The 27380-nt window shown below is 41.5% G+C and overlaps 3 protein-coding genes across 5 annotated transcripts in view; 2 read left to right on the top strand and 1 right to left on the bottom strand.

Annotated features, from left to right (window-relative positions):
* Nucleotides 1–885: 885 nt before the first annotated feature.
* On the bottom strand, nucleotides 886–12461 carry NUDT21 (nudix hydrolase 21). Its single transcript, XM_070397962.1, has 7 exons — nucleotides 12208–12461; nucleotides 8960–9160; nucleotides 7810–7873; nucleotides 6440–6529; nucleotides 3644–3719; nucleotides 2729–2843; nucleotides 886–1158 (listed from the first exon to the last, which is right to left on the bottom strand). The coding sequence occupies exons 1-7, from the start codon at nucleotides 12321–12323 to the stop codon at nucleotides 1137–1139; spliced, it is 684 nt and encodes a 227-aa protein (XP_070254063.1). The 5' UTR covers nucleotides 12324–12461; the 3' UTR covers nucleotides 886–1136.
* Nucleotides 12462–12680: 219 nt separating this feature from the next.
* OGFOD1 (2-oxoglutarate and iron dependent oxygenase domain containing 1) lies at nucleotides 12681–25268 on the top strand. Of its 2 annotated transcripts, XM_070398734.1 has the most exons (13): nucleotides 12681–12867; nucleotides 15049–15194; nucleotides 15350–15396; nucleotides 16138–16238; nucleotides 18118–18234; nucleotides 19035–19126; nucleotides 19315–19443; nucleotides 19742–19855; nucleotides 21208–21287; nucleotides 21546–21859; nucleotides 23744–23866; nucleotides 24343–24401; nucleotides 25107–25268. In XM_070398734.1, exons 1-13 carry the CDS (start codon nucleotides 12714–12716, stop codon nucleotides 25266–25268), a joined length of 1638 nt encoding a protein of 545 aa, XP_070254835.1. In that variant the 5' UTR covers nucleotides 12681–12713. The 2 variants fall into 2 exon arrangements, with proteins under 2 accessions (XP_070254835.1, XP_070254836.1); XM_070398735.1 differs by lacking the exon at nucleotides 24343–24401 and having other exon boundaries at nucleotides 25107–25197.
* The window catches only part of MT4 (metallothionein 4), a 41403-nt gene continuing 39283 nt past the window's right edge, over nucleotides 25261–27380 (top strand). For both annotated transcript variants that reach the window (XM_070398737.1, XM_070398736.1), the window contains exon 1: nucleotides 25261–25354. In XM_070398737.1, the coding sequence (XP_070254838.1) occupies nucleotides 25261–25354 (94 nt within the window). The remainder of the gene's footprint in view (nucleotides 25355–27380) is intronic.

The raw sequence follows: 27380 nt of genomic DNA, 5'->3' as shown, positions 1-27380 counted from the left end.
GATTATTCCAACATTACTTTGAAATATCTCCACTGGTATTTCCACTGGTAAAATCAAATTTTCACCTCTATGGATACCACTTCAAGTTAATTGAAATAACTAACTTTGCAATCCAAGAGTTCAAAACCTAACTCTTTCACTTTCATAAACTTCCTTCACAGATTGCCACTTTACCATGGCCCTAAGAATAACCAAGACACAAATTCAGAACAGCACAAATAATTAATACCCTGATTATGTGAAGAAAAAAACTCTAAATGAGCTCTAGATCCATCTCTTTTTATACCACTCCCCATGACTTTCCCAAACCTACCCCATTTTAATGGTTTCCCTTATGTTTAAGGCCCATTGTTTATAAAGTAAGGTCTGGCTGAACCAGTATAAAATGTACCAGTCAGTAACATACTGGGAATTCTGCTGTAATACAATGCATCAGTGTAAAGTTTGGTACGGGATTTGCACCTTGGACTCATTCAAGCCAATCTAGTTCCCAAAAGTAACAGAAGATCCTCATCACAAAGATCTCTAACACGGCCTTGGAGTGTACCCTCAAGAGTGGTACCCAAACAAGGGTCCCGTCAACTTCATTGATCTAAACCTGCCATTGTCTCTGAACACTCACCAGCCTAAGGCAGGGGTGGGCAAACTTTTTGACTCGAGGGCCACAATGGGTTCTTAAACTGGACCGGAGGGCCGGAACAAAAGCATGGATGGAGTGTTTGTGTGAACTAATATAAATTCAAAGTAAACATCATTACATAAAAGGGTACTTTTTTTTCCGGGCTGTAGTTTGCCCACAGCTGGCCTAAGGGGAGAGAAAGACACGATCCTCACCTGTAAGAATTTTACAAGTTTAATGTGAAATTAAAAAAAAATACAAATAGAAAGAAGTCCACTTTTTTTAATGTACAAAAACGTATGAGTAGAAACAAAAGCAAATTAACATTATCACGTATGTTTACACCACTATCTAGGTTCTTCATATCAATGTTACTATTCAAACAATAGAAAGCAGGTGGCAATTTAGGGGGTGGGAAAGAGATAAAACAAAAAACCTCTTCTACCATGTTTTTTCTAGACTGTGCAGAGCTGTGCTCACAGAGACGGCTTCTTTTACTTCTCCACTGTGCAGGAATTCAGTTGTATATAAAATTGAACCTGAATTTTAAAAAGAACAACAGCTTTATTAAAAACAATATCCTTTACATAGTTTCTACCTTAGATCAGCAATTTTCAACCTCCTTCATCTGATGGCACACGTAAGCTAACCACTAAAATTCTGCAGCACACCAAAAAATATATTTTTGCTGATCTGACCAAAATAAAAATAGGTATAATTTTGATTTATTCACACCAGATGGCTACTGTGTTGGCTGTCACTTTTTTATTTGACAATCTAAGGGAAAAGAGGTCAGTGCCCCTGACTAAGTAGTCAGGTATTGCAAGCTTTAAGAATTCTGCAGCACACTGGTTGAAAAATCACTGCCTTAGATCAGTGGTCGCCAACCAGTGGTCCATCGACCACTGGTGGTCCATGAGGTCTGAAAGGTTGGCGACTACTGCCTTAGATGATAAAAAAAATTTGGACATTTCTACCCTCCCTTGACATTTTTGGCATTTTCTACACCGAGACACACTTTTCTCTCACCCGTCACATCTTACACATTAAATAACACTGTTATTGAAACTTACAATAATAATAATAAAAGAGTCTAAATTTGATTAACTATCCATTTACACTTCATTGTATTCTGACCACTCAGCACAGTTCCTGGCCTGATAGGTGGTGGTTAGATAAATGAATAATATGACTTTTTTTCATATCCCATTTTTCAACCAAAGCAGAGGAGTAAAAGATGAAGTATAATTAGTGTAACAAAACAGAAAGCCCAATTTTACTCAAGAAGCTTTAATAGAAGGCAAGATGACAACTGGAATTGTTTCTAAATTAACGTTTAGTAAGCACTTACCAGGTGCCTGGCATTATTATAAGCACTTTACGTGTGTTATTTCACTGTTTCTCGCAATTATATGAAGTGGGGACCACCATTTACAGATGAATAAAGAGGCAAATAGGTATGTATAACCATTTGTCGTGGCCAAACTGTCAGGAAGTATTGAAGGTGGAAATCAAATCCAAACACTGACCACAGAATCTGTATTCTAACCACCATGCTATTCTGCAATTCCTAGCTATGGTTGGCTCTAAGTTCAACCACTATGAGTCAACTTAAAAAAAAAAAAAAAAAAGCATTTCTCATCACTCTGCCTTAAAAAAAATATATATATATCTAATTCCATGTAAAAATCCAGGACGTAATCCCATATGCCCCCAATTTGGGCCTAAATACAGTTCCAGAAAGGAAAAAGAATATATTACACCAAGAGATTCAATCCCCACATTTTTATGTAGGTAACTCTCTTTGTATTGTATATTGCTGACTACAATTTTTCCATGGCTTCTTTGAATGAAGACTTCAAACTTAACTGTACAGAGTATCAAATTCGGGGAAGAGCAGTTACACAAATACCATGTCAGGCCACGCGTTAGGGCCACTTTTTTGGTCAGTCATGTTTAATCTATGGCTTGCACATGATGTAAGGGTACATCTACTGTCTTAACTTCCTTAAAGACCAAAATTCATGAACTATCCCTTCTCAAGTGGCTCGGAGTATTTTAAATCTGGCAGCTTAGTTAAATCAACCACAAATGTTCAACATTCCATACCTGCTCAAAAGCTGAGGGAGACTAGAAATGATGGGTCCATATCCTGGTGCGTTGTCATACAATTCAAACAACGGTGCGGCTACCAGCTTGTAATTTTTAGGGACTGCGAACAAGGCTAAAATAAAACAAAGCAGTACTCATTTTCTCTAATTTCTTATATAATCAGTTTCCACTTCATTTGTAATAACCAATTTTACATTCGAAAAACATTTGTGGAAAAAGATAATCTCAATACATTTTGGTTCTGTCTTTTAAGCAAATTCATAGTGAGAGGTTTGAAACTGACCTAAAGAGATCCATGCTATTAACAACCAAGAGCACCTTATATAAGTTCTGGCCCTGAGAGGAAGGGGAGAAGTAATTTGTAATTTATTTTGGATTCCCCTTTAAGAATATTATAAGAAATGGGATAATTATTTGTTTAAATGCACAAGCCTAAAGATGCTATTTTTTTTAAAAACAAATCATCTGGTACTTGAGGGTCTAGTTAAACTTACTTTCTTGCCCTAGCTGGTTTGGCTCAGTGGATAGAGCGTCAGCCTGAGGACTGAAGGGTCCCAGGTTCGATTCCGGTCAAGGGCACATGCCTGGGCTGCAGGCTCGATCCCCAGTTGGGCGGGGGGGGGGCGGGGCGTGCAGGAGGCAACCAATCAATGATTTCTCTCATCGATGTTTCTATCTCTCTCTTCCTCTCCCTTCCTCTCTGAAATCAATAAAAATATATTTTAAAAATAAATAAACTTACTTTCTCCCCAATAGTATATGACTGGCATATCTATGAGAAAAACTAGGTAGTTCTATATAAACTTGCTTTGTGTTTTTAAAAAACTCAAGGAACTTGAAGACAAATAGAAGTATCCTTGAAATTACTCTATAAGTTTTTAAATGGCTGCATTCAAAAACAAAATAACTTACCTTTCTCTTGAAGTTGAACCAAAAACAACTTCTTATGTTCCTTCGGTTTTGTAATATGTGCAGGAATATATGGATACTAAAAAAACAAGAGAATAATTTGTTGTTGCCAAATCATCCGTTTATACCTCCATGCCTCTATTTATCAACTTCTCCCATTTTAGACATTAAGCCCAAATATCAACCCTCTGAGACCAAGTTCCTCAAAACCCCAACATAATTTTATTTTAACATATATCCTGTAACTTCATTTATTTCTTTACATGTTTATCCCCCAATACAGTGCTGCTGAGAGAATTAGAATCCTTTCTAGTCTTCTCTTTACCAGGATCTAGTACCGAACAGATGTACTAATAAAGAAATGCTTTAATAAACATAAAACAACAAATAGTGAACTACTCAACCACTCAAGACAAATAGTTAGACACAGGATTTACAGCTTGAGAAATTTACAACACAATTAAGTCTAATATTTGGTTGCTTTTTTAAAAAGTTGTTTTTCCTACAAATATCATTATTAAGTTAAATTTTCTAGAACCCTGATGTGCTCCTTTTCTTTTAGGCCTTTTTCTCTAGTCTTCATTTTGGTGTTTAAGTCAATTGTGCTTTACAAAAAGACAGAGATACAAAGATGGTGCTCTTTTCCCCTTGACACCTAATCAATACCCCAAGTTTACTAAAAACACAACCCTTATGTTATACACTAGCAGAGCCGACACTAGGGTTTAGTAAATTAAGGGAATTGTCCTAGGACCATGGTAGGGGACATGAATAAGACTATTCAGAAAGGAGCCTGGAGAACTTTTGGGTTCTGACTGAGCATTTTCCAGTTAGATCTAGGAATGTTCAAAAAAAAGTTTACAGTAATTGTTCTGTGCATCTTTTGACCAGGAACTTCATTCATTTCCAGATGAAATTCTACTTTCTTAAAGCCAACACAATTCTCAGGTAGTGAACACTAGCACCAGCTTCCATCGCACCTTATCTTCCTATCCCTCAGGTCTACTGGGAAGTCAAAAGGAAGAGGAGAGACAGAACAATCTTTAGACAGGCCAACATCTTGATAAATTCTTGACCTGGGATGTCTTGCCATGCAAAGAAGCTATTAAAGTCATAGAGCCTAGCCAAAAGAATTCAGGATCCAACTTCAAGTATCTATTTTTTCCTACACAAACTATACTTCAGGGTAACCAAGTACTTGATGGGAAAAGTTTCTCTTTATTTAAGGATCAGAATACCAATGAAATGAAAAGATCCAGGACTTGTTATTAATGAGCTAATAACATTACGAAGGAGACAACCAGACATTACAACATTCCTGATAAAAGTTCACAATACCACCCTTGATAGCCAACCTCCAAAATGACTCCCAAAGGTCCCAGTCTCCTTCCTGGGATCCACACCTCTGTGTAGTTGCCTCCCACAATGTACTATGTGGGTTTGTGTGACTGACAATATGAGTAGAACTCATAGTATGTCACCACCAATATTAGTTTATAACAGACTGTAGCTTCCTACTTGGGCACTCTTTCTGTCCAAGTCTCCATCTTGAGGCTCACACACTGGGGGAAGCCAGCTGTCTTACTGGGAGTTGCCCTATGGGGATGCTCTCATGGCAACTGAGGAAGGTATTAGGTCAACAGCCAAGAACGAGCGGAGGCCTTCAGTCCTACAGCCCAGAGGAACTGAGAGGTCTGCTAAGAATCACACATGTGAGCTTGGGATCAGATCCGTAAGCCTCAGTTCAGCCTTGAGATGACGCAATCCCAGCTGACGACTTGACCAAAATTTCACAAGAGACCATGAGCCAGAAACACCCAGCTAAGCACTCCCAGATGCCTGACCCTGAGAAACTAAGATAATAAATGTTTGCTGTTTTAGACTGCTAAGTTTTGGGGTAATAGATTAGGCAACAATAAATAAACAATATTATCTCCTTTAGCGAGCCTTGTACTCGCCTCCCAAAAAACTGAGCCCAAATTTAATCTATTGATCCAACTATCAATTTACAGGAGAGGATAAAGAGTTACATGTTCAATGACAACAGGGAATGCAATTAGCAATGGAAACACTACATTACACATTACAAGGGGGAAAAAGAAAGACAGGGGCTCTGGCGGGATAACTCAGATGGTTAGAGTGTTGTCCCAATACGCCAAGGTTGCAAGCTCAATTCCTTATCAGGGCACACACAAGAATTAACCAATGAATGCATAAATGACTGGAAGAACAAATCATGTCTCTCTCTCTTTCTCTCTCTTTCTCTCTCTAAAATAAAAAAAAATAAAAAAAAAAAAGGGAGCCAACTTGTAGATGTAAAAAATTCTTAAGAGATTATCCTAATTAAAATAAACAGTAACAATAAAATTTGAAACTATAAGGAATATGTGAACAGTGACTACGTTTAATGACATTATGGAATTTTTTATTATTTTAAAAAATCCTTATCTTTTAGAGACACATACTGGAAAATTTACTATTGAAATTATATCGAAGATTTGCTTCCAAACAATCTCAGTTGTTAACCGCTGAAGGTGGATAACAGATAAAGGATATATTTACTCTATTTTCTGTACTTTTGTATAGATTTGAAATTTTCTTTTAAAAGAAAAAATGCTCAGAATTAAAATTTTTCATTTCAATTAAGAAGGGTAAAAAGGAAATTTCAAGTCAAAGTCTACAATGATCTTTTTATTTTATCTTACTTATTTATTTGTTTACTATGATCTTTTTAAATGGCTGGAATTAAACCCCTTTCCTACTTCCCCAAATGCCCAGCAAATACAACTGAACACTGACCTGAGGAGGTTCAAAATTTGGTCTCCACCAGTTACCAATGCAGTCATCAATGACCCAGTCTTGCAGGACTCCATCTTGACGACCTAGTATCTGTCAGAAAAGAAATGATACAGCCAGTAAGCAATGAAACATACATGCCCATACACTCTTCTTCAATGAAGAGATTTTTTTGGCAGCACTCCTAATAGATACATACTTTCCATATGGGCTTCCTTTCTATAATTTCTTATTTATTACTGTATGTGTCACCCTGCCCAAGACATACACTATTAGTTCAAAACTGGCAATCTAGCATTGACATAAACAGAGAGAACCCAACAAATATTGTTATACCCTGACTATACTTTAAAAAACCAAAGATAATCAATTACCCATATCAGCCAATGCTATACAATAGTTTTTATAAAATCAACTATGGCTTCTGTAAGTCACCCATCTGACCAAGTTATAAAAAGAAGTGTGCAAAATTCAAATTTTCCTTTTTATGATTCTATAAAACATTAAACTTATATTGTTTTAATCAAAGCTGTAGTCTACATTTTAATTAGTCAAAAATGGTTCTAAAAGTTTCATAACAACAAAGAGCAGTTCCCTGTCCCACTCCACCCACTGGCTATAACTCTCAACTCTTAGCTGTTTTACCCTGTTATTTGCCTCTATTTTTAAAAGCATTCAAAATCCTACAGAGGCCTACCATGGAACAAAACTACCTGCATTCAGAGCTCCAGCATCAAGACCTACTATCAGCCATGGGCAAACTACGGCCCGCGGGCCGGATCCGGCCGTTTGAAATGAATAAAACTAAAAAAAAAAAAAGACCGTACCCTTTTATGTAATGATGTTTACTTTGAATTTATATTAGTTCACACAAACACTCCATCCATGCTTTTGTTCCGGCCTCCGGTCCAGTTTAAGAACCCATTGTGGCCCTCGAGTCACAAAGTTTGCCCACCCCTGTACTAGATGTATAACATCAACAAGTTACTTGAACTCTCTGTGCCCCAATTTTCTTATCAGTAAAATGGAGTTAATAATAATACCTACTTCCTAGGGCTGCTGTGATAACTAAAGAAGTTATTGTATGTAAAACACTTAGGATAGCACAGTAAGTGCCCAATCAATATTGGCCTTTGTTAATCATTACTATTACATAAACACTTCAAGGAAAAAAATAAAAGTAAGTATAAGTTCAACTTCTGGAAAATAAACATTGTACATACTAACACTCTGGGATTTAAGTTTTATTTATTGAAACGTAATCAAAATAAACTTATCCTTTCACAAGACATAAAAAGCCTAATTATCTAGTAAGTGGGTGGTATTAACAAGGGCAATAATATAACCGTCCAAGTGGTTAAATAGAAAAATACCTCTGTCATTAAGCGTTTTAGTCCTTCAACTTCGTCTTCTCCTGGGTTAAGTTCACCACCAGGTCTGCATAAAGGTTAAGAATTTCAGCTTTCAACTCAATACAATTTTGGGATAATAGGAAGAAGACAGTAATAGTTATTTCTATCAAGTAACTGAACAGCACACATATTCCAGTGTCACATGATGAGGCAATCAAAGTGAAGGGGAAGAATATGCTAGAAATAAAAAGCTGAATTCACGTTAATTCACCAGACTAACAGTACACAAACCCTAATTTTAAACAAACAAAATATGTAGCATAATGTAAACATTACGTAATTGCTGACCATCAGTCCATCCCAATCTCTTTTCTCTGGAAGCTATTTAGCGAGAGTGAAGTCTAGAAACAGCCACAGAGCAATGAACCACATTCTTGTAGTCTGAAGAATGGGGCATTTTTCCAGAACGCCAACCTAAATATTTGAGACCTCTCTTTTGGTACAATCTGGTCAAATAGTTGTGAACTAAATGTATATCAAGAAATTTATAAGCTTAAATGGTAAAACTAAAAATTTATCCATAAAAATGTAAGCCATTTCAAGAATAGGAAACACTATTCATCCTAAGAAATAATATCCATTGTTCTTAGTGATGCTACAATGACTTCTAGTAATAGAACTTGGACCAATTTGTTTAACAGGGCTCCTATCAAGCTCAGTCATTAATATCAACAATATACAGAGACATGTGGATTTCTAGTTAGACAGTAAGTGAGCATTGCCCTGAAGAAAAATTAATTGTGATTTTTCTTTTTCTAAAGACTCCATGGCCAGAACCGGTTTGGCTCAGTGGGTAGAGCGTCGGCCTGCGGACCCAAGAGTCCCGGGTTCGATTCCGGTCAAGGGCATGTACCTTGGTTGCGGGCACATCCCCAGTGGGGGGCGTGCAGGAGGCAACTGATTGGTGTTTCTCTCTCATCGATGTTTCTAACTTTCTATTCCTCTCCCTTCCTCTCTGTAGAAAACCAATAAAACATATTAAAAAAAATAAAAATAAAAATAAAGACTCCATGAACAGCCATGTTTGTTGAGTGAAAACTATATTCCAAAGCTGCATAAAACAGCAACCTTATTAAAAGCTGTCTTGCTGTTAATTTCCAACAACACTTACAGTTTGAAGAAAGTTGTTCCCAGCTGTAGCAGTAGCACATGGGGTAGTCGGTGCTCATGTACAATCAGAACCCCTTCTACAGTCCTCCTCATTCCAATTTTATCAAATTCCTCCCTCATGCGTTGAAATCTGGCTGCAACAGAGCTGTCCTTCTCATAGAGGGGCTCTTTTGTACCAAAAGTATAATTGGTAAGAGGGTACCTGTGATCCAAAGACAAACATTACACATGAGAACTGGAGACCATAATTTACCAGCATAGATACCAACCATACACATATACATACGTACATACATATAACATGTATACAGTAAATAGTGTATATAAACTGTACTCAGAGACATAGGATTTGTCCAGTTACACAACTAGTCCATGAAACAGCAGAGACTGGAATCCAGATCTTGGAACTCTGAAGCTCGAGCTTCTATTAGATCAAGCATATATACCACTATCCGTAAGGCCCTTAAATGCTCAGTTATCTGGACATCTGGTAATCCTCTGGTTTTAGATTGTGGCTAGTACCACAGCATTGCCAAGCTGGCTAATGTCCCTTTGGGCTCCTCTGACAGGTGATCAGAAATTGTATGAATCCTATTAGCCTAAATGGCTAATCTCTTTTCTCTAAAAGTTGAGCTACTACTTCGATCATCTCTTCTGTTTTTGCTACTTCTCCCAGTCAAGTACCCTCAGACTTTTTTAGTACCATAACCCTTTCCTTTTTAGATGAACTTTTCTTTTCCCTCTAAAACCTTTTAGCCTTCTGCATTTATTTCATTCATTATCCTTATTCTTCCCTTCTCTGCATTCATTATCTTCTACCCAATCTGAATATTCTTTCTTTATCAAAATATGGCTCATACTGTTGAAGACGGTTTTCATCTTGCCTAGCAAAGATCAAATTTTTCCTTAAAAATACCATTTTTATCACACTTTGTAACCCCTCAATCATGAGATTTACAGTAAGAAGCCTCTGGTTCTAAGCCTCTGAGTCAGAATGCTTTGACCACATTGTCCATCCCCAAGGTATCTATCTATTCTATAAAAATGCCTTGACGTTAAGTCAGTAACTACGTAACTAATCCACTCTGCTATTCTTGAAAGGGGTTGCCAAACTTAAAAAGTTAGTTTGAGCCCAGCCATGATGGCTCAGTGGAGGTCAGGGTTCGATTCCCGGTCAGGGCACATGCCTGGGGTTGTGGGCTCAATTCCCAGCGGGGGGCATGCGGAGGCAGTCTATCAGTGATTATCTCTCATCATTGATGCTTCTATCCCTCTCTCTTCCTGTCTGAAATCAATTAAAATATATATTGCGGGAGGTGGGGGAAGGAAAGGATTTACTTCAACTTAGATCTTTACTCACACATGAATTGATTTACAACACGATTATTTCTGAATACTGTATTTATATAGGAGAGGAAAAGGACTGTAAATCCATCAACCCATAACTTTAATGGAGCAAAGATTAAAACATTTTCACCAAGTTAATTCTACGTAAGGGCTTAGTGCAAATTGATCCAATAATCAAGGCAAACCAAGGGAAAACTGAGTCCTGGTTCTAATCACCACTACAGGCTGTGCTTTCACATTGTTTAAAAGGGGAGCATTTGCCTTTCCCACGGCATGGGAATCTTATGAGGATTCTTAAAAGCAGTGCTATGCAATGAAAATATATGATGTTAATGTAATAGCTATTCACTTGAATAGACGAAACTATCTACCAATTCCAGATTTCATACGCCCTAAAGTTTTATTAACTACATTTCCAAGCAAGCATCTGTTTTGCCAAATAAAACAATAACCATCTTTTCAATTTCAATTCGCTTTTGAGGGAGGGAAATTCATTGATTTGAACATGAAGCAGAGAAAACATCTAAGGTGTCTATCAAAACACCAATATCAGCCCTGGCTGGTTTGGCTCAATGGATAGAGCATCAGCCTGGGGACTGAAGGGTCCCAGGTTCGATTCCAATCAAGGGCATGTATCTTGGTTGCAGGCACATCTCCAGTAGGGGGTGTGCAAGAGGCAGCTGATCGATGCTTCTCTCTCATCCATGTTTCTAACACTCTATCCCTCTCCCCTTCTCTCTGTAAAAAAATCAGTAAAATATATTTTTTTTAAAAAAACACCAATATCAGAAAATCCTTGCACCTTTTTTTTTTTAAAGTATGTTTTTACCGGAGACCTTCTGGGGATGCTCAACCCACTGAGGAGCCGCACACCCAGGGCAAACCCTTGCACCTTTTAAACACCGACCAGAATTAAGTGGCCATGTCCTCCATGCAGGCCAGCATCGCAGCACCTCACAAACTCTCAGGGCAATTTCTTGAGTGAGACACAGCCCACGGCCAAGGACCTGCCACGGCGAGATTCCTAGCGAGAGTGGCCTCGAAAGGCAATGGCTTGAAGTGCTCACACGGAAAGGTGCAGATGACAAAACGCAGCTACAACCCCAGGGTTCCCGGGAGTTGAATTATAGACTTCTCCAAGGACTGCAAGCCCAACCGTCCCCGCACCCACCCTCCTGAGCGGCTGGATGCTCTCGCAGCGGCAGAGAAGACTTATGTGAATGCACCGGGCCGGCCAGAGAGCCCCGAGCCCACGAATGAAATGGGTGTGCATGAGCTGGAATGCAAAACAGCCGTTTTATTAGAAAAAAAAACAAACAACTTAACGCTACGCGTTAGCAGTGGTTCTCAACCTGTGGGTCGCGACCCCTTTGGTGGTCCAACGACCCTTTCACAGGGGTCGCCTAAGACCATCCTGCATATCAGATATTTACATTACGATTCATAACAGTAGCAACATTACAGTGATGAAGTAGCAACGAAAATAATTTTATGGTTGGGTCACAACATGAGGAACTGTATTTAAAGGGCCAGAAGGTTGAGAACCACTGCGTTAGAGCTAGGTCTCGAAAACTGTTAGAAAGATAGACACCATATTTTGCGGATTATCTGTGGGGAGGTGGAGGAAAGGATTAATTCAAAGCAAACTAGCGTTCTTCCCATGGATACAGGCGCCTGGGTACCAGCCTTCCTCCGGAAGAAGAAAAACCCTCTCAAGTGGGAGAGGATCGCGCTGGCGAACGAGGAAGGGGCCTGCAGGGGGTAAAGGCGCGCACTCGCCAGCGGGAGTAGGGTGGTGGGGAGGCGGGGAGGCGGGGAGGCACGGAGCCTGCGAGGGCCGGGGCGCGCCGGCAGGAGAACTCCGGACGGGAAGGCGGCTCGGGCTGGCCAGGCCGTACTTACAGGTTGATGGTGCGCTCCAAGGTGAGGGGCTTGGTCTGTTGGATGTACTTGTTGCCGAACTGGTTGACCCCCCGCGGCCAGCCGGTTTGCGAGCGATTGGGCGGCACCACGGACATGCTGGCGAGGACTGGTGGCGAGCGGAAAGCGGGGAGAGGAAGGGAGACTTCCCCGGTGCGGGCAGCGGTTGTCGGCGTCCCACTCAGCAGCCGCGGCCCGCCATTAACGTGAGAGCGCTAGAGGAGGCGGACGCCCGCCGGAAGTGCATCCAGAGCCTCGGGCGGCAGGAAGTAGAGAGGCGGGAGCCAGCCAGGCCGAGCAACCACTGGACCGGCGGCTGGTGGGATATCGCAATATCTTGAGCTCCCATTGGTCGATCAGGTATGGGTTCCGCCTCCTCTTGCTTCGGCGCTTCCTATTGGGTGGTGCTGAGAAAGAGCGCATTCTGGGAATTGTAGTCTCCGTGAGTGGCTTGGTGTGTGTGGCGTGGGTCTGCAGCTTCTGAGGAGATGAATGGGAAACGGCCCCCTGACCCTAACCCGGACCGGATGGGGAAAAAGAGAAAGAAGGAGGTGATGGTGGAGTTTTCGGACGCGGTCACGGAGGAAGTCTTGAAGAAGCAGGTGGCTGAGGCCTGGAGCTGCAGGACGCCGTTCAGTCACGGTAACCGGGTGCTGTGAGGGGGCAGCCACCGCGCGGGGTCTGGGGCCTCTGAAAGCCCTGGCGCTCGAGCCGAGCCCGGGGCAGCGGGGCCGCCAGGGTAGAGGGTTGGAGAGAGCGTGACTTCGGCGCCTCCGACCCTCCTGCCTGGCCTGCTGCCCCGCTTTCATTGCGAGGTCAGTGTGGATCTGGAAGCCCGAGAAGAGGCGGAGAGGTAGGTCGGAGAGTTTGGGGAAGTGGAGGGCGTGAGCGTTCTGAGTTGGATTCTGGAACCAAAGATGACTACTTGAATTCTGGAATCCCTCGACTGGTTGTCAATGGGTTCAACTTTTTAAAATTTCAGTTCCTTGCTGTGTAAAATAGGATAGCCAAATGGTGTTTACCTCGGGAAGATGTTGAATGAGACGAGTAAGCGAACGCATGTCTGTGTCAATAAATGTTTCCGAGGAAGGACCAGTAAACATTTGGACACATATTTGGGTGGCTTAGGTGATGTTTTCCTCTGACGGTAATGCTCGGTGGTCCCATGACAGTGCAGCCAGAGCATATGAGCGACTAGCAGCCGGCACCGGAGCGAACTCGATTGTTTATGCCCCGCTCGCTCCTGCCTTGGTCCGGGCCTGCGGGCTGGGGGCAGCTCCTGCCTTGAGCGGCTGCCCCCTGGTGGTCAGTGCTTGTCATAGCGACCAGTCCTTTTGCAGTTCGGTCGATTTGCATATTAGGGTTTTAGATGATAGGTAGGTAGGTAGGTAGGTAGATAGATGATAGATAGATAGATAGATAGATAGATAAGATAGATAATTGATCAAACCACGTGACCTATGAAAGTAATGTGTGTTGTGCGAGGGAGGAACCTACCGTGAACGGTTCCAACCTGAGCATCACTTATCGCCTTATAGCAGCGGTTCTCAACCTGTGGGTCGCGACCCCTTTGGGCGTCCAACGACCCTTTCGCAGGGGTCGCCTAAGACCATCGGAAAACACATATATAATTACATAGTTTTTGTGATTAATCACAATGCTTTAATTATGTTCAATTTGTAACAATGAAAATACATCCTGCATATCAGATATTTACATGACGATTCATAACAGTAGCAACATTACAGTTATGAATTAGCAATGAAAATAATTTTATGGTTGAAGGTCACCACAACATGAGGAACTGTATTAAAGGATCGCAGCATTAGGAAGGTTGAGAACCACTGCCTTATAGCATAAGAACTCCGCTCGATGCATCATGCTTGCGTGACTTTTGTTTTTGGTGAAGTGCTTTGAAGCGGTGAGCCCCGGGGGCTCTGAATGCACCTGGAAAGGGATAGCCCCAGCCGTAGGCAGCTGCCTAGGTGGCCTCGTACCTAGGTGAGTGTTACACTGCTGGGAGAACAGCAGCCGCAAGCTGGCTGGCATCCTGGGCCTGGTTCCTGCCAACTCTGTTGTTAACTATACCAGGATGCCCGCATAATTAGAAAAGAAAAGAGAGACATGATAGCTCAGTGTTTAAAGTGCAAGCTCTGTACATGCAGGGATTTCTCAGTGTCCTCATCTGTGGCATGGAGACCGTGATCGTGTCTGCCTTAGCGTGTGGTAGGGAAAATTAAATGAGATACTGCATGCAAAGCACCACTGTGGTTGGTGGTGATTGTTAGGTGGGTACATAATCTAACCCACCAGAGGCGGTGGGGAAAGTGAATTAGAAGGGGTTATGTCTGAACTGTTGTTTTTTTTAAAAAAAACCACAAAGTATGTATGTTCTAACTACCTTAGACAGTAACTTAGGAAAAGAAAAAGGGTTGAGGAAAATTGCCAGGCAGTATTGCTATTCTCATTTTTAATTTGCTACTCTCATTTTAAATGGGGGGGGGAGGGAGTAAATTAAGACTTTAAAATATATTCAACAAGTAAACATTAAATGAACTCTCCTGCCACCCAAGAGCAGGAACTTTACCTTAGTAATATCATTGTACTCATTTTAAGGCCTCTTATTTTAAGCGCAGTATCATTAAAAAGTAGTGTTGGTGGGTAAAGAAAAAAAGGGAACAGCTTATCATCTCCCAAATCTGAGACTTTAGGTATTAGATTCCAGAAAATTCCTGACCATCCCCTTTTGAATTCTCTGTACTATGCCACTCAGGGGTCAAAAATACAAAAGAAAAATAAGCCGTAATGTTTTCTTCCCAACAGAAGCCATTACCATGGACATGGACCCCTTTCTTCATTGCGTGATCCCAAACTTCATCCCAAGTCAAAACTTCTTGGAAGGGCTTCAGAAGGAGCTTTTGAGCTTGGACTTCCATGAAAAGTATAATGATTTATATAAGTTCCAGCAGGTATTTATGACCTTTCCCATTAGTTCTTCCACTTCAGAAACTTATTTACAAAAAAATCATTCTGTACCTTTGCACTTGAGGTTTTAGATTGGGTTTGCCTTGATGTTGTGACTCATATATGAAGGAATTCTTCTTTTTCTCTTTTCACGATCAAGTCTGACGATTTGAAGAAGAGAAGAGAACCTCATATCTGTGCTTTAAGGTAAACAAGTAATCATATTTGTTGGGTGCGTACTATGTGCCAGGCTGGCTAATAAATGCTTTTTTTTTTTTTTTTTTTTTTTTTTTTTTTTTTTTATTTTCCTCTTAAAGTATTACAAAGGGTATTACATAAGTATCCTTTTTCCCCCCCAATGCTTTAAAATGTTATGTCTTAAATCTCTGTGGACGTATTATTCTATTTTGTAGAGGAGGAAACAGCCTCCTCTGTGGGAAATTAAGTAACTTCTTCAAGGCCACTTCGGTAAAAATCGAGGGAGCTAAGATACAAGCCTGAGTCTCTCTGATCCCAGGGTCCAAATTCTCAGTGATAAAATGTTCAGCTTTGTGAGTAGTCAAGGAAACAAATTAACACTGAGGTTACCATTCACAAATTAGGTTGGCAAATACTAAAAACAAAAACTCCCGTGTTGACAGAAATATAGATACCTTTATACTCTGCTGTAGGCTTTCTTAGAAGTGGTTTTGAAAGATGTACCAAAGCCCTTCAAATTAGGCTTTCTCTTTTTGTAGTGTGATTCTACTTATAAAAATGTATCCTCAGCAAATAATTAAGGATATGCTCTGGGAATATTAGCCCTAAACTATGCAAGTTTAAAGTGAGGGAGACTCTGGGGAATAGATCTCTTGAATGCACAGCAACTTCCAGGAAAAAACAGTTGTGGCATTTACCCAAATGTAGGCCACACTGTGACATCACAAGTTATCTTCTTTGCATTTCTAGGAAAATTCTCTTTGAAGATTTCCGGGCTTGGCTTTCCGACATTTCCAAGATTGACCTGGACTCAACCATTGACATGTCCTGTGCTAAATATGAATTCTCAGGTAAGATAAAGCCCTGATGTTCGTAAGATTTAAAGACCTTATCTAAACAATGGTAGAAAAAGAGAGTGTGTCAGTGTATCAAAATCCTGGACTGTGTCCCTGTATATCATTAGGATCTTAATAAGGAAGATCTGACCTGGCTCATATACAGAAATGCCCCTCATATTGGAAGGTATAAGGCAGTGGTTCTCTTTGGGAATATGGTGAAAGCTATTGACCATATTTTCAGAAAAAATGCTGATAACACACCCACTTTCCACATACCAACAATATGGGAAACTCAGAGGTGATGTTGTAAACTCTCCTCTTAGACTGCTTAAGGAACAAATGCCTCCCTCAATGTCATTTTTTCTTTTTAAGTTTGAAGGTAATAAGTGAATATACTCTTTAAGGAAATGAAATTCAAACAATATATAAATATACAGTGTAAACCTTCATAGTCCCCTTCACCTGCTTTTTGTCAAACCCCCGCCCCCCAAACTGTTCAGAAGTATCCATTGTCACCAGTTAGGGGTGCATCCTCCCAGTTCCCATTCTGAGCATCTACGTGTCCTTTTGAAAACATGTTTGGTATTTTGCCTAGAAGGAAAAGTGTGTTTTTTGTTGTTGTTGTTTTTGGATTTAACTCCTGTCTGGGAAGTTTAACTTAGCAACAGCTTTTTTTTTTAATATATTTTATTGATTTTTTACAGAGAGGAAGGGAGAGGGATAGAGAGAAACATCAATGAGTGAGAAGCATCTATCAGCTGCCTCCTGCACACTCCCTACTGGGGATGTGCCCGCAACCAAGGTACATGCCCTTGACCGGAATCGAACCTGGGACCCTTCAGTCTGCAGGCCGACGCTCTATCCACTGAGCCAAACTGGCTAGGGCAGCAACAGCTTTTTTAAGGATAACTTAGTGATAACACATGAAGACTCCTATCAGATGATTATTTTTTAACTTTATTTTTTCTTTTTATTTTGCAGTAATTTCAAACTTAACAGAAAAGTGGCACACATAGTACAAATCCTTTTTTTTCCTGTTTTACTTGAAAGTAGGTTACAGTTGTGAAGTTCCGTGAATAACTTCAGTGATTCCTACAAGGACATTCTCCTACATGGTAGTGATAAACCATTAAAATCAGTTAGTTCCATTATTTGGTGCTCTACAGCAAAAGGATCCAGTCCAGGATCATACATTGCATAGGGTTCCTTCTAGAGTCTCCTTTTTCATATTTGTAATTCCCTTCTTTGACTGAGAAACCTGGGTTACATTATCTTTAATATATTTATTCACTGTAGCATACCTTCCTCTCCCACCCTGCACAGCTCCCACCTTGCTCAACCCCACCTCATGGGTTTTAGAAGTTTAACTCGAGAAATTAATGGGAACAAGTACAAAAAGATCTTTGTGCAATAATTTCCATTGAAACATTATTAGTAGATAAGAAATGGGAACAACGTAACATAGAAGATTGATTAAAGGGGGAGGCAGTGATTCATAATCCAGAGAGTAAAATAACTATGCAGCCATTAAGAGATGAAATGTATATGGAAACACTCTTGCCATGTAGTAATTTTTTAAAAAGCCGGCCACAAAACAACCACCGAGGATACCATTTCTTTTCTAAAGCAAACACGTATGTAGAAACAATATTGGAAAAAATATGTAAAAATATTGTTAGTGATTCTCTCTGTGTCTAACCACATACATGCTCTTCAGTGTTTTTAGAATTGGCAGTTTCATTTCTATAATTAGAAAAGAGAAGTCAGTGTCATTGTAAGGCTGGAGGAGCTGACGTTACAGATGAATGTCAGAAGGCTTGACAAATGCAGGGTCGGGTCCCAGCTGCTCCTTGTCTGCGCAGGGACATGCAGCTGTGCATTCAACTTGCAGATGCCCTGCTCTGCCACGATGATGAGCTGGAGGGGCGCCGGATCGCCTTCATCCTTTACCTGGTTCCTCCCTGGGACAAGAGCTTGGGGGGTACCCTGGATCTGTACAACGTTGATGGTAAGACACCCGCATGCTTTTCAACACCCATAGCTACTTCCCAATCCTTATGCACCATGTCTGCACTCCAAGGAGATGGAAGCTATTGATTACAGTGGCTGCTGCAGGAGGAGTGGATGCCGCCCTGACAACGGCCTCCCTGAGTTGTCCTTGAGATAACGATCACTCCAGAGATAAGTTAGAGTTGATTTAGATGAGGAGCAGTCAGACCTGGCGTCTGAATACAGACCGTGGAGGGTAGCAGAGACCGTGTACAGCTGCCTGTGGCTGTGAATCTGCCTGGACCAGTCCATTTGACAGGAAATCGGGTTGTTTTATCGTTTGCTTAATAAATATATTTTTATTGATTTCAGAGAGGAAAAGAGAGATAGAAACATCACTGATGAGAGAGAATCACTGATTGGCTGCCTCCTGCATGCCCCACACTAGGGATCGAGCCCACAACCTGGGCATGTGCCCTGACCAGGAATCGAACTGTGACCTTCTGGTTCATAGGTCGATGCTCAACCACTGAGCCATGCTGACTGGGCATTGGGGTTTTTTATTGTAATGACTGACCCCAGAGGTTGCCTCCAGGAAGCTTTCAGCCCTCATCCAATAGCAGATGGTGGTGTAAGGAGGAACAGGTGTCACCTGGCAGAACTAGCAAGTATGAGCGAAATAGCAGGAAGGGTGGTATTTGGGGATCACAAGGGTACATTTAGAAACACTTAGAAATCTGAGGGTTGTCAGGATGAAACGGGGTGGCCTGGAAGTGGTAAGTGCTAACTGGTTTGTGGGTATGTTCTCTCCTGGTGCAGAACACTTCCAGCCGAAGCAGATTGTCAAGTCCCTTATCCCTTCGTGGAACACACTGGTTTTCTTTGAAGTGTCTCCAGTGTCCTTTCACCAGGTAAAGCTTGTAAGCCACAGCTGTATAGAGCACTAAGGCTCATGCCTTATAGCCCCTCCTTCCCATTAGACCTAGCTGGCCAGACTGTTTTCACTCCTAGCGTGAAGGATCTGGAAGTTACTGTGCCTTGGCTGGTAACCTCCCTCCTCATTCTTTGGGTTGATGTGCCGTTGGTTTTGTCCTTTCAGGTGTCTGAAGTCCTGTCTGAAGAAAAGTCACGTCTGTCTATAAGTGGCTGGTTTCACGGTCCTTCCCTGACCAGGCCTCCCACCTACTTTGAACCTCCCATAGCTCGGAGCCCTCATATCCCGCGAGATGTAAGGATAAGTGCCTGCTGCCGGATTCTTATCTTAGCGGCTGTAGCATACCAGGTGTTTTTGTGGTTTTGAAAGTGGCTATTCCTGATAATGAAACCAGGCTTTGAGCTTGCCCTTCCACTTTCCTTAGATAAACTTGGCTGGTGTCCTTCTCAGGCACTTTCCCAGCACTTGATATTTAAAAAGGAGACAATTATAAATTGAGTATTTGCATGTATTATTTTACTATTGTGAAATGATGTGAGAACAAAAGCAATAGGAATTAACTCACCTTTTGCATCTGCTGCTTCTTTGTAAGCATGAAATTTTGTATGAGTGGATCAACCCTACTTATCTGGACATGGAGTACCAAATTCAAATTCAAGAAGAGTTTGAACAACAGTCTGAAATTCTCCTAAAGGAGTTCCTTAAGGTAGGGTCCGCATGTCCTGTCCGGTAGGTCTTGTTTGCCATGCAGTCTTGCTTCTTGGGTGGGTGAATAGTCATCACCAAGAGTTTTTGTTTTTGTTTTGTGCCTGGTTAGAATGTTTATGTCATCCTCTACTTCAAATAAAACATAGAAATGATGTTAATAGCTAACGCTATTATCAGTTGTGTGCTTAGTGGGTTAAGAGTCCCTTGGGTATTCCCCATTTCTCTAGAATCTTAATGATACACAGAGAGGGGGAGAGGTAGAGAAGCTTCTACACTGGAGTTATGAGTCGTTCCCTTCCTATTCACTTGATTAATATGGTGCATACTAGGACTTTTAGTGAGATAGATTGCTAATTGATCAGCATCTATTGATGAATGTTTGACAGTGATGAAGCAGCACTTTATAGTGGGAAGAGAGCTAGAGCAGAAGTCAGAGGCCTTATATTCATGTCCTGGCTCTGTGATTTACTAGCCTGACCAGATCACTCAGTCCCTGAGCTCTAAACCTGCCTTGTCCATCTTGAAGGGTTGTGAGGGCCAGACGAGATCATGTCACTGCTGTGTTACTTCACAGTTGACCCTGAGTCCCATGGCATCACAGTCCCAAGAGCCATTCCTCCATGAGAAAAAGGTTGAGACAGTACATATTCTCTCTCTCTCTCTCTCTGAATTTTATAGCTGACATTAGCGTATTAAGGAATTTTAGAAGTATTGTAGAAAATAAACTTCTTTAAACCCTATGTAATTCAGCTTAACTAAACCATGCTTTGGAATCCTTTGCCTACTTTGCTGATAGGCCTACTATTTTCAGAACACTCCTTGGAAAACTGCATTAAGCAGGTACATAGCTCCTATGGAAAATATTTCAGTAGGTTAACCTACTTCTTGTACTGAACTTAACGTTTTAAGTTTAGAATGTTGATTAAATGAAAGGAATGAGCTGAGGCCTAGAGAATCCACATTGCTTATAGATTTTCATTATAATGACATTGACTATTTTGCTTTAATTTTTCCCCCTCACATCTTATGAATTACAGAGTTTGTATTATGATCCTCATTTTATAAATGAAGGGGTTTGAGAGCTTGAGCAATCTGATATAAGATAAACAATTATTTAGGGAAATGGTCCAAATGGACATTTGGGTCTCTTGGCTAAAGCATGCTGACGATTTATCCCATCTTTCCTCTGGCTTCACTATATCATGACGGGAATGTTGTGTGAAAGGGGTGAGAGTCAGCTGACCCCTTTAAGAATCAGCCAGATGATTCTGCAGAGCTTCGACACCAGCAAAACCAGGGTGGGGTCATGGGGAGATTTGCTGACTGCTTCTTTACTTGTTCATTTTCCAGCCTGAGAAATTTGCAGCTGTCTGTGAGGCATTGGAGAAAGGAGGTGTGAAATGGAACAGCCGAGGGCCCCCTAACAAAAGGTAGAACCCATCATCTAAAACATTTGCTTCTGCATGTGGCACCTGCCTGTCTGTCTGTAAGGCTCACTTCCCTAACGATATCTGGTTCCCAGGGACATCCAGTAGCAGGCCCGAGCAAAAGCTCACTGTTGTCATGTGTGCTTTAGTAAAACTATGCCAAGAATGAGGGGGAGAGGCACAAAGCTAACAATCAGCTTTTATTCCATGAGTAATTGTACATCTGTGGCTTTGCTGAAAACTGCCATTGCTGCTTTCCAGGTTTTATGAGAAAGCCGAGGAGAGCACGCTTCCCGACATTCTCCAGGACTGCATGACATTATTTCGCTCCGAGGCATTGTTCTTGCTGCTGTCCAACTTCACAGGCCTGAAACTTCATTTCTTGGCCCCTTCCGAAGAAGAGGAGACAGAGGGCACAAAAGAGGGAGAAGCAGCCACTGCTCCTGAGAGCACTGAAGAAGGGACGAGCTATAGCTCCTCGGAGCCAGAGAATAATCTGGCAGCTGCCAGCAACAACAGCCAGCAGAGCAATGAACAGGCAGGCCCAGAGTCAGAGGACAACGAAGCCAAGGAAGGTAAACTGTTGTCATGACTTGTCCTGGTTTTCCAGTCAGCACTCACCATTCAGTCATTCATTCAACAAACATTTCTGAGTATCTACTGTTTGTTAGGTCCTGTTTTGGGAATTGGAGAAAAAAACACAGACAAGGTAACTCAGTCTTTAGTCTGCCGTACTGTCACTTTGGTCACCACAGATATTTACAGAAATCAAAGTATTTCTCCACTTCTTTTCCTTGAAGCTTACACTCTAAAAGGAGAGGATAGCCCAGCCAGCATGGCTCAGTGGTTGAGTATCAATCTGTGAACCAGGAGGTCATGCGGTTCGATTCCTGGTCAGGTCACATGCCTGGGTTGTGGGCTCGATCCCCAGTGTGGGGGCATGCTGGATGCAGCCAATAGATGTTCTCTCTCATCAGTGATGTTTCTATCTCTCCCTCTCTGAAATCAATGAAAGTTTATTTTAAAAAATAAGAGGATAGATTAATTGTATACACCAACAACTAAAACGTCAAAAATGACACGTTATACAGATCATTTCAGTAAGGTTATGTGCTGTGGAATGGCAGAGTGGCCTCTTAGGTGATGGGCAACCTGGGAAAGCCTGTCTGGGGAGCTAACGGCTAAGCTCAGATCTCAGTGGTAGGAAGAATCTGCAGGAAGAGCATTCCAGATGGGAGGAACAGCTGGTATATCTTATTAGCACAAATGGTGGGGAGAGATATGACTGGCTTTGCCTAAAATTACTCTCCAACACAAGAACATAAAGGAGAGGAAGGTGAGCAGCTTATTTCTGCTAATGACCAATAACAAACTAGAAAAACTTGTTGGAACTTGGATTAATGGAGAGGAGGAATTATTAAAAGTAAGGATAGAAAAATACAAGACACTTAAGAGGGAACACTTCTGTGGGAATTTTGGCCGAATTAACTGAGCAGCTACAAATTCAGCTTAAATGTTATGTCCCTGAGACATCTAAATCAACTTAGAAATCAAATCAGAAAGTCTGTTCCCCAGCTCCTCTGGTCAGTTTACCTGCACTGCTTCCACTCTGATTTCTTGAGAAGGGCCCTGTGCAGTCAGAAGAGCAAAGATGAGGGAGGTGGATACCGTGGAAATGAGACCAGCAGAGTGAGGCGCTAACCACACACAACATAACTCAGTCTTTAGTCAGCCGTACTGTCACTTTGGTCCCCACAGATATTTACAGAAACCAAAGTATTTCTCCACTTCTTTTCCTTTTTTATTTTGCTTTTATGGGAACATGCAACTTGGAAGAAAATTTACACTAGCAACCAAAAGGTGCTTATTCTGTTATTGCGCATCTGCTGTGTACAAGGCCCTGGCCAGAGCCAGGGGAGAGTACAGAGGTAAATGAGAAAGGTCACTGTTTACCAAGTTTAACATCTTAAAGGAAAGCTAAAAAGCTTTTTTTAATAAAAGCTATGAAGTTGCTGAGGCAACTTAAGCAGTGTTAATTCAGTAAGATACCCAGACCTGACAATTTTAATTTTGTTTTTTAAAATATATATTAAAAAATAACATCAATTTCAGAATGTTTAGAAAAACAACTTATTTTCATTCCCTTGCAATCTAGCAGCGGTATCAAGGTTATTTTCATACTAGAGGCCCGGTACACAAAATGCATGCACAGGTAGGGTCCCTAGGCCTGGCTGGAGATCAGGGCCCATCTGTGGGGCAACTGGCGGGGTGATCGGGAGGGCCCCTGCTGGCACTCACCTTGGCCGGCCTGGGGCCTGCAGGCTGGGGGCAGCTCCTACATTGAGCGCCTGCCCCTGGTGTCAGTGCTCATCATAGCAACCGGTCGTTCTGCTGTTCAGTTGATTTGCATAGTAGGCTTTTATTATATAGGATTTTCTGACCTTTTCCTTTTTTCTTAGAATCAAGTGTTCCCACATGCCAGGGGGAACTGAGGCGTTGGCAGACTGGTCACTACACTTTAATCCATGACAACAGCAAGACTGAATTTGCCCTGGACTTACTTCTTTACTGTGGCTGTGAAGGTAGGAGGGAGGATGGGAAGCAGTGACTGTTTCCTTTAGGGGGCAGTCTCTCCTGCATGCCCCTCTCCAACTGAACCAGTTCAGAAGTATGTGCTTTGTCCAGGATCTCAGAACACAGGAGCTCAGTGTTGGGAGGAGCATTAGGGGTTGTGAATTTCAGCTTCCCAACTCAAAGTAGGATTTGTACCTGTGACCAGGGTGTGGGAGATGGACTGAACCATACATACTTGCCCTCCAAGAATGCCCCCCTCCCCGATCTACAGCTTTTATGTAATTGTCCTTTAATTTTACACTTAGTTCTTAGTGTTCAGTTCTTTAGTGTTGACTGAATGGTAAATTCAGGCTCCTAAGTCATTGGGTTGGTTACTACTAGACTCCCAATCCCCCGTTCACGCAGCATGGGATCAGTGGTCTCAGCAGCACATGTGACACTTGCAGTGAGAGCTTTCTGACCGCTGTTTGTTTCCCCTTGTAAGGCTGGGAGCCTGAATATGGTGGCTTTACTTCCTACATTGCCAAAGGGGAAGATGAAGAGGTAAGCTGCTCCTGATAGCAAACTATCTTTTTAGTTCTTGATGCTTTCCTTCTTCAAAAGCCCAATTTTTATGAACTACCAATGTCTTTAACCGATAAATCCATGTTGCTCTGCCTGGCAGTGATCTAGTAATTTTACGCGGCATGGAACAAAGATGCTAAAGCAGCGGTTCTCAACCTGTGGGTCGCAACCCCTTTGGGGGTCGAACGACCCTTTCACAGAGGTCGCCTAAGACCATCGGAAAACACATATATAATTACATATTGTTTTTGTGATTAATCACTATGCTTTAATTATGTTCAATTTGTAACAATGAAATTGGGGGTCACCACAACATGAGGAACTGTATTAAAGGGTCGCAGCATTAGGAAGGTTGAGAACCACTGTGCTAAATGATAATCACTAAGCATTTATTTATTCTACCCTAAGAAATTCCAAATGAATTAAGAGCCACATGGTACATTCCCATCAGTTTTTCAATGTAATAAATGAATGCATTAGGTGAAATTTTTCTGGGTATGTATTGGAATGGGGTTTGTTAGAAAATGACTTGACAGCCAGAGCAATAGCTCTTCCTAGTAAAAGCTCTTTACTGTCCCCTATGCCAGACTTAAGTACTTGATATTCATCTGTTCAGTGATGAATCGCTTAAGAGTTTAGAATAAGCTCTGTGTTCTGATGTGTCATTGTATTTGCTTGTTTCAGCTGCTAACAGTGAATCCAGAAAACAATTCTTTGGCATTGGTCTACAGAGATAGAGAGACTCTTAAATTTGTCAAGCATGTTAACCACCGAAGCCTAGAACAAAAGAAAACCTTCCCAAACAGAACAGGTTTCTGGGACTTCTCATTCGTCTACTATGAATGACAGGCTGGGCGAAGCTGAGAAGAGAGACCCTTCATCGGCACTGGAAAGGCTGGAAGAGCTGGCATCCAGCAAAGGAGAGCTACAAGGTAACCTGTCTTGACACTTCTTAAAACCACGTGGTTGGCCTTCAATAGGACTCACAGTGATTGTCCTCAGTCTAGACCTTGAGCTTGGGGAGTTTTTAAATGTGGGTTTTTTTTGTGGTAAAATATGACATAAAATTTACCATTTTAACCAAATTCCACCGCATGTGGTAGTTTCTTCCCCACAGAATACCAAAAAATACCAACTCTTGGGTTCTCTCTCCCAGAGCAGTAATTTTTTAGCAGGAAGTTTTGGCTGCAGGATCTCTTCAATGCCATTTTATATACTTACCACTACTAATGAGTGAGAATGTACAGATCCTGTTGGGAGAGTCTTTGACAGACAGACACCAGTCTTCATGCACTGAACAGTCCCACAAAAATTGATTCCTTCTCTGATTGACACGAAGTCAGTCCACATAGACAGTTTTGAAAATTACGTAGGAACTGTCATGTGATATCGTTTTAGGAAAAGCAGATTTCTGTACCATACAGATAAAAAGATAACTGAGGAGCCTGAGCACATAGTGTGGGCAGGGGCCAGATGGGAACGAGGGGAAAATGCAAAACACCAGGCTGCATGGGTGTCATCTTGTACTTTAGTTTCAGAGTGAAACGGGAGAGAATTTAGCTCTGTGATCACAGGAGTCTGCTGTGGCAGATTTGTAACTGCTAATTATAAAAGTTAGAACTTCAATAATGTTGAAAATCATTCTTGTAAAGCATGTTCAGAGTTGCATAATAATTATAAAGTTCCTAGTTCTTTGATTTCTAAAACTACTGACGGCTGGCTGAGGACAAGACAGTCTCAGGGAGAGTAGCAGATGCTGTATGTGCTGAAGGCATTCGCTCAGCACTGTGCGGAGATAAAGCTGATTAAGACGCAGCCCCTGCTCTCACTTAAGAGGGACTTAAGATTTATATAAACAGGATGTAATGAGGGTTAAGGAATAGACATGGGAGAGGAACGGTCTCCTGAGAAGAGAGCATTTCAGCTGAGCCTTCATGTGTGTGGATAGGCAGACATGGTGCGAAATAATACAAACCATTCTAAATATTGAGAACCTGGTGGTGGTGACTTTTTCAAAGGGATGCTCAAAAAATGACTGAAAAGCTTTCTCCCAGATGGCAAAATCCTCAAGGTCAGCTTTTACATAAAGGCCGAGTGTTCACTTAAAGCTTCGACAAAATTCAGCAACAAAATAGAGCTTAAAGTGTAGCTTCTAGAAGGCGCCAGATTCCATCAGGATAGAAACCTAGGGAAGTAACTGATAACCAGTTTTTCTCATCCCTAAGTTGAATATGATGACTTCTAAGAAAGGAAGGTAACTGAATGTTCTATGAACACTTTCATCTCATCCAGTCCTACTTGCTTGGGAACAGTTCAGAATAGCAGAAAGGGCCAGGACTACCTGGTTTCAAACCTCCACATGACTCACCAAGCCAAGCTGTGGGACCCTGTAGGCAACAGTCTGCCTCTCTGAGCTCAGAGATAGCAGTATCAAGGGGATCGGAGTGATGTGAAAAAATACAATATCTTGCTTCTGGTTGACACCATCAAGCCTTGCCCGTAAATACTTTAAGGTCTAAGAAGGAAGTATTTTGACTAAAGAACAAGAGAACGGTGAGATGAGAGTGTGCTGTCAGGGTCCCTACAGAAGAAAAGTGCCATACAATTTAAAACCAGCGCCAAGTGAGATTTTCACTTCAGTAGGCATAGACTATGGTTGAAACTGAAAAGGCCTCAACAGTCGGACTGGAGTTTTGCCGATAGCTCTATGACTGGCAAGTAATGAATCCCTGCATTTCAATTTCTGCACCTTTGAAGCAGAAGATACTTTACTACTTCAGGGATTACAAAAAATAACACAGTATATTAAGGCTGTCTTTTGCACTTACAGTTAAAAATGTAAAACAAAGGTATTACAAGGCATAATCTCATTAAAATTAGGACTCCATAAGCTCACCTATTAGAAATGGAAGGCATAATCCTAAAGGTCAACTGGAGGAAACTCGTAGAGTTCATTTA

This window comes from Myotis yumanensis, unplaced genomic scaffold (genome assembly GCF_028538775.1).
Source record: "Myotis yumanensis isolate MYYU_CA2020_CCGP unplaced genomic scaffold, mMyoYum1.0.hap1 SCAF_18, whole genome shotgun sequence".
NCBI lineage: Eukaryota > Metazoa > Chordata > Mammalia > Chiroptera > Vespertilionidae > Myotis > Myotis yumanensis.
Note: the sequence above shows the minus strand (reverse complement) of the source record. Positions and strands in the feature narration are given on the sequence as shown.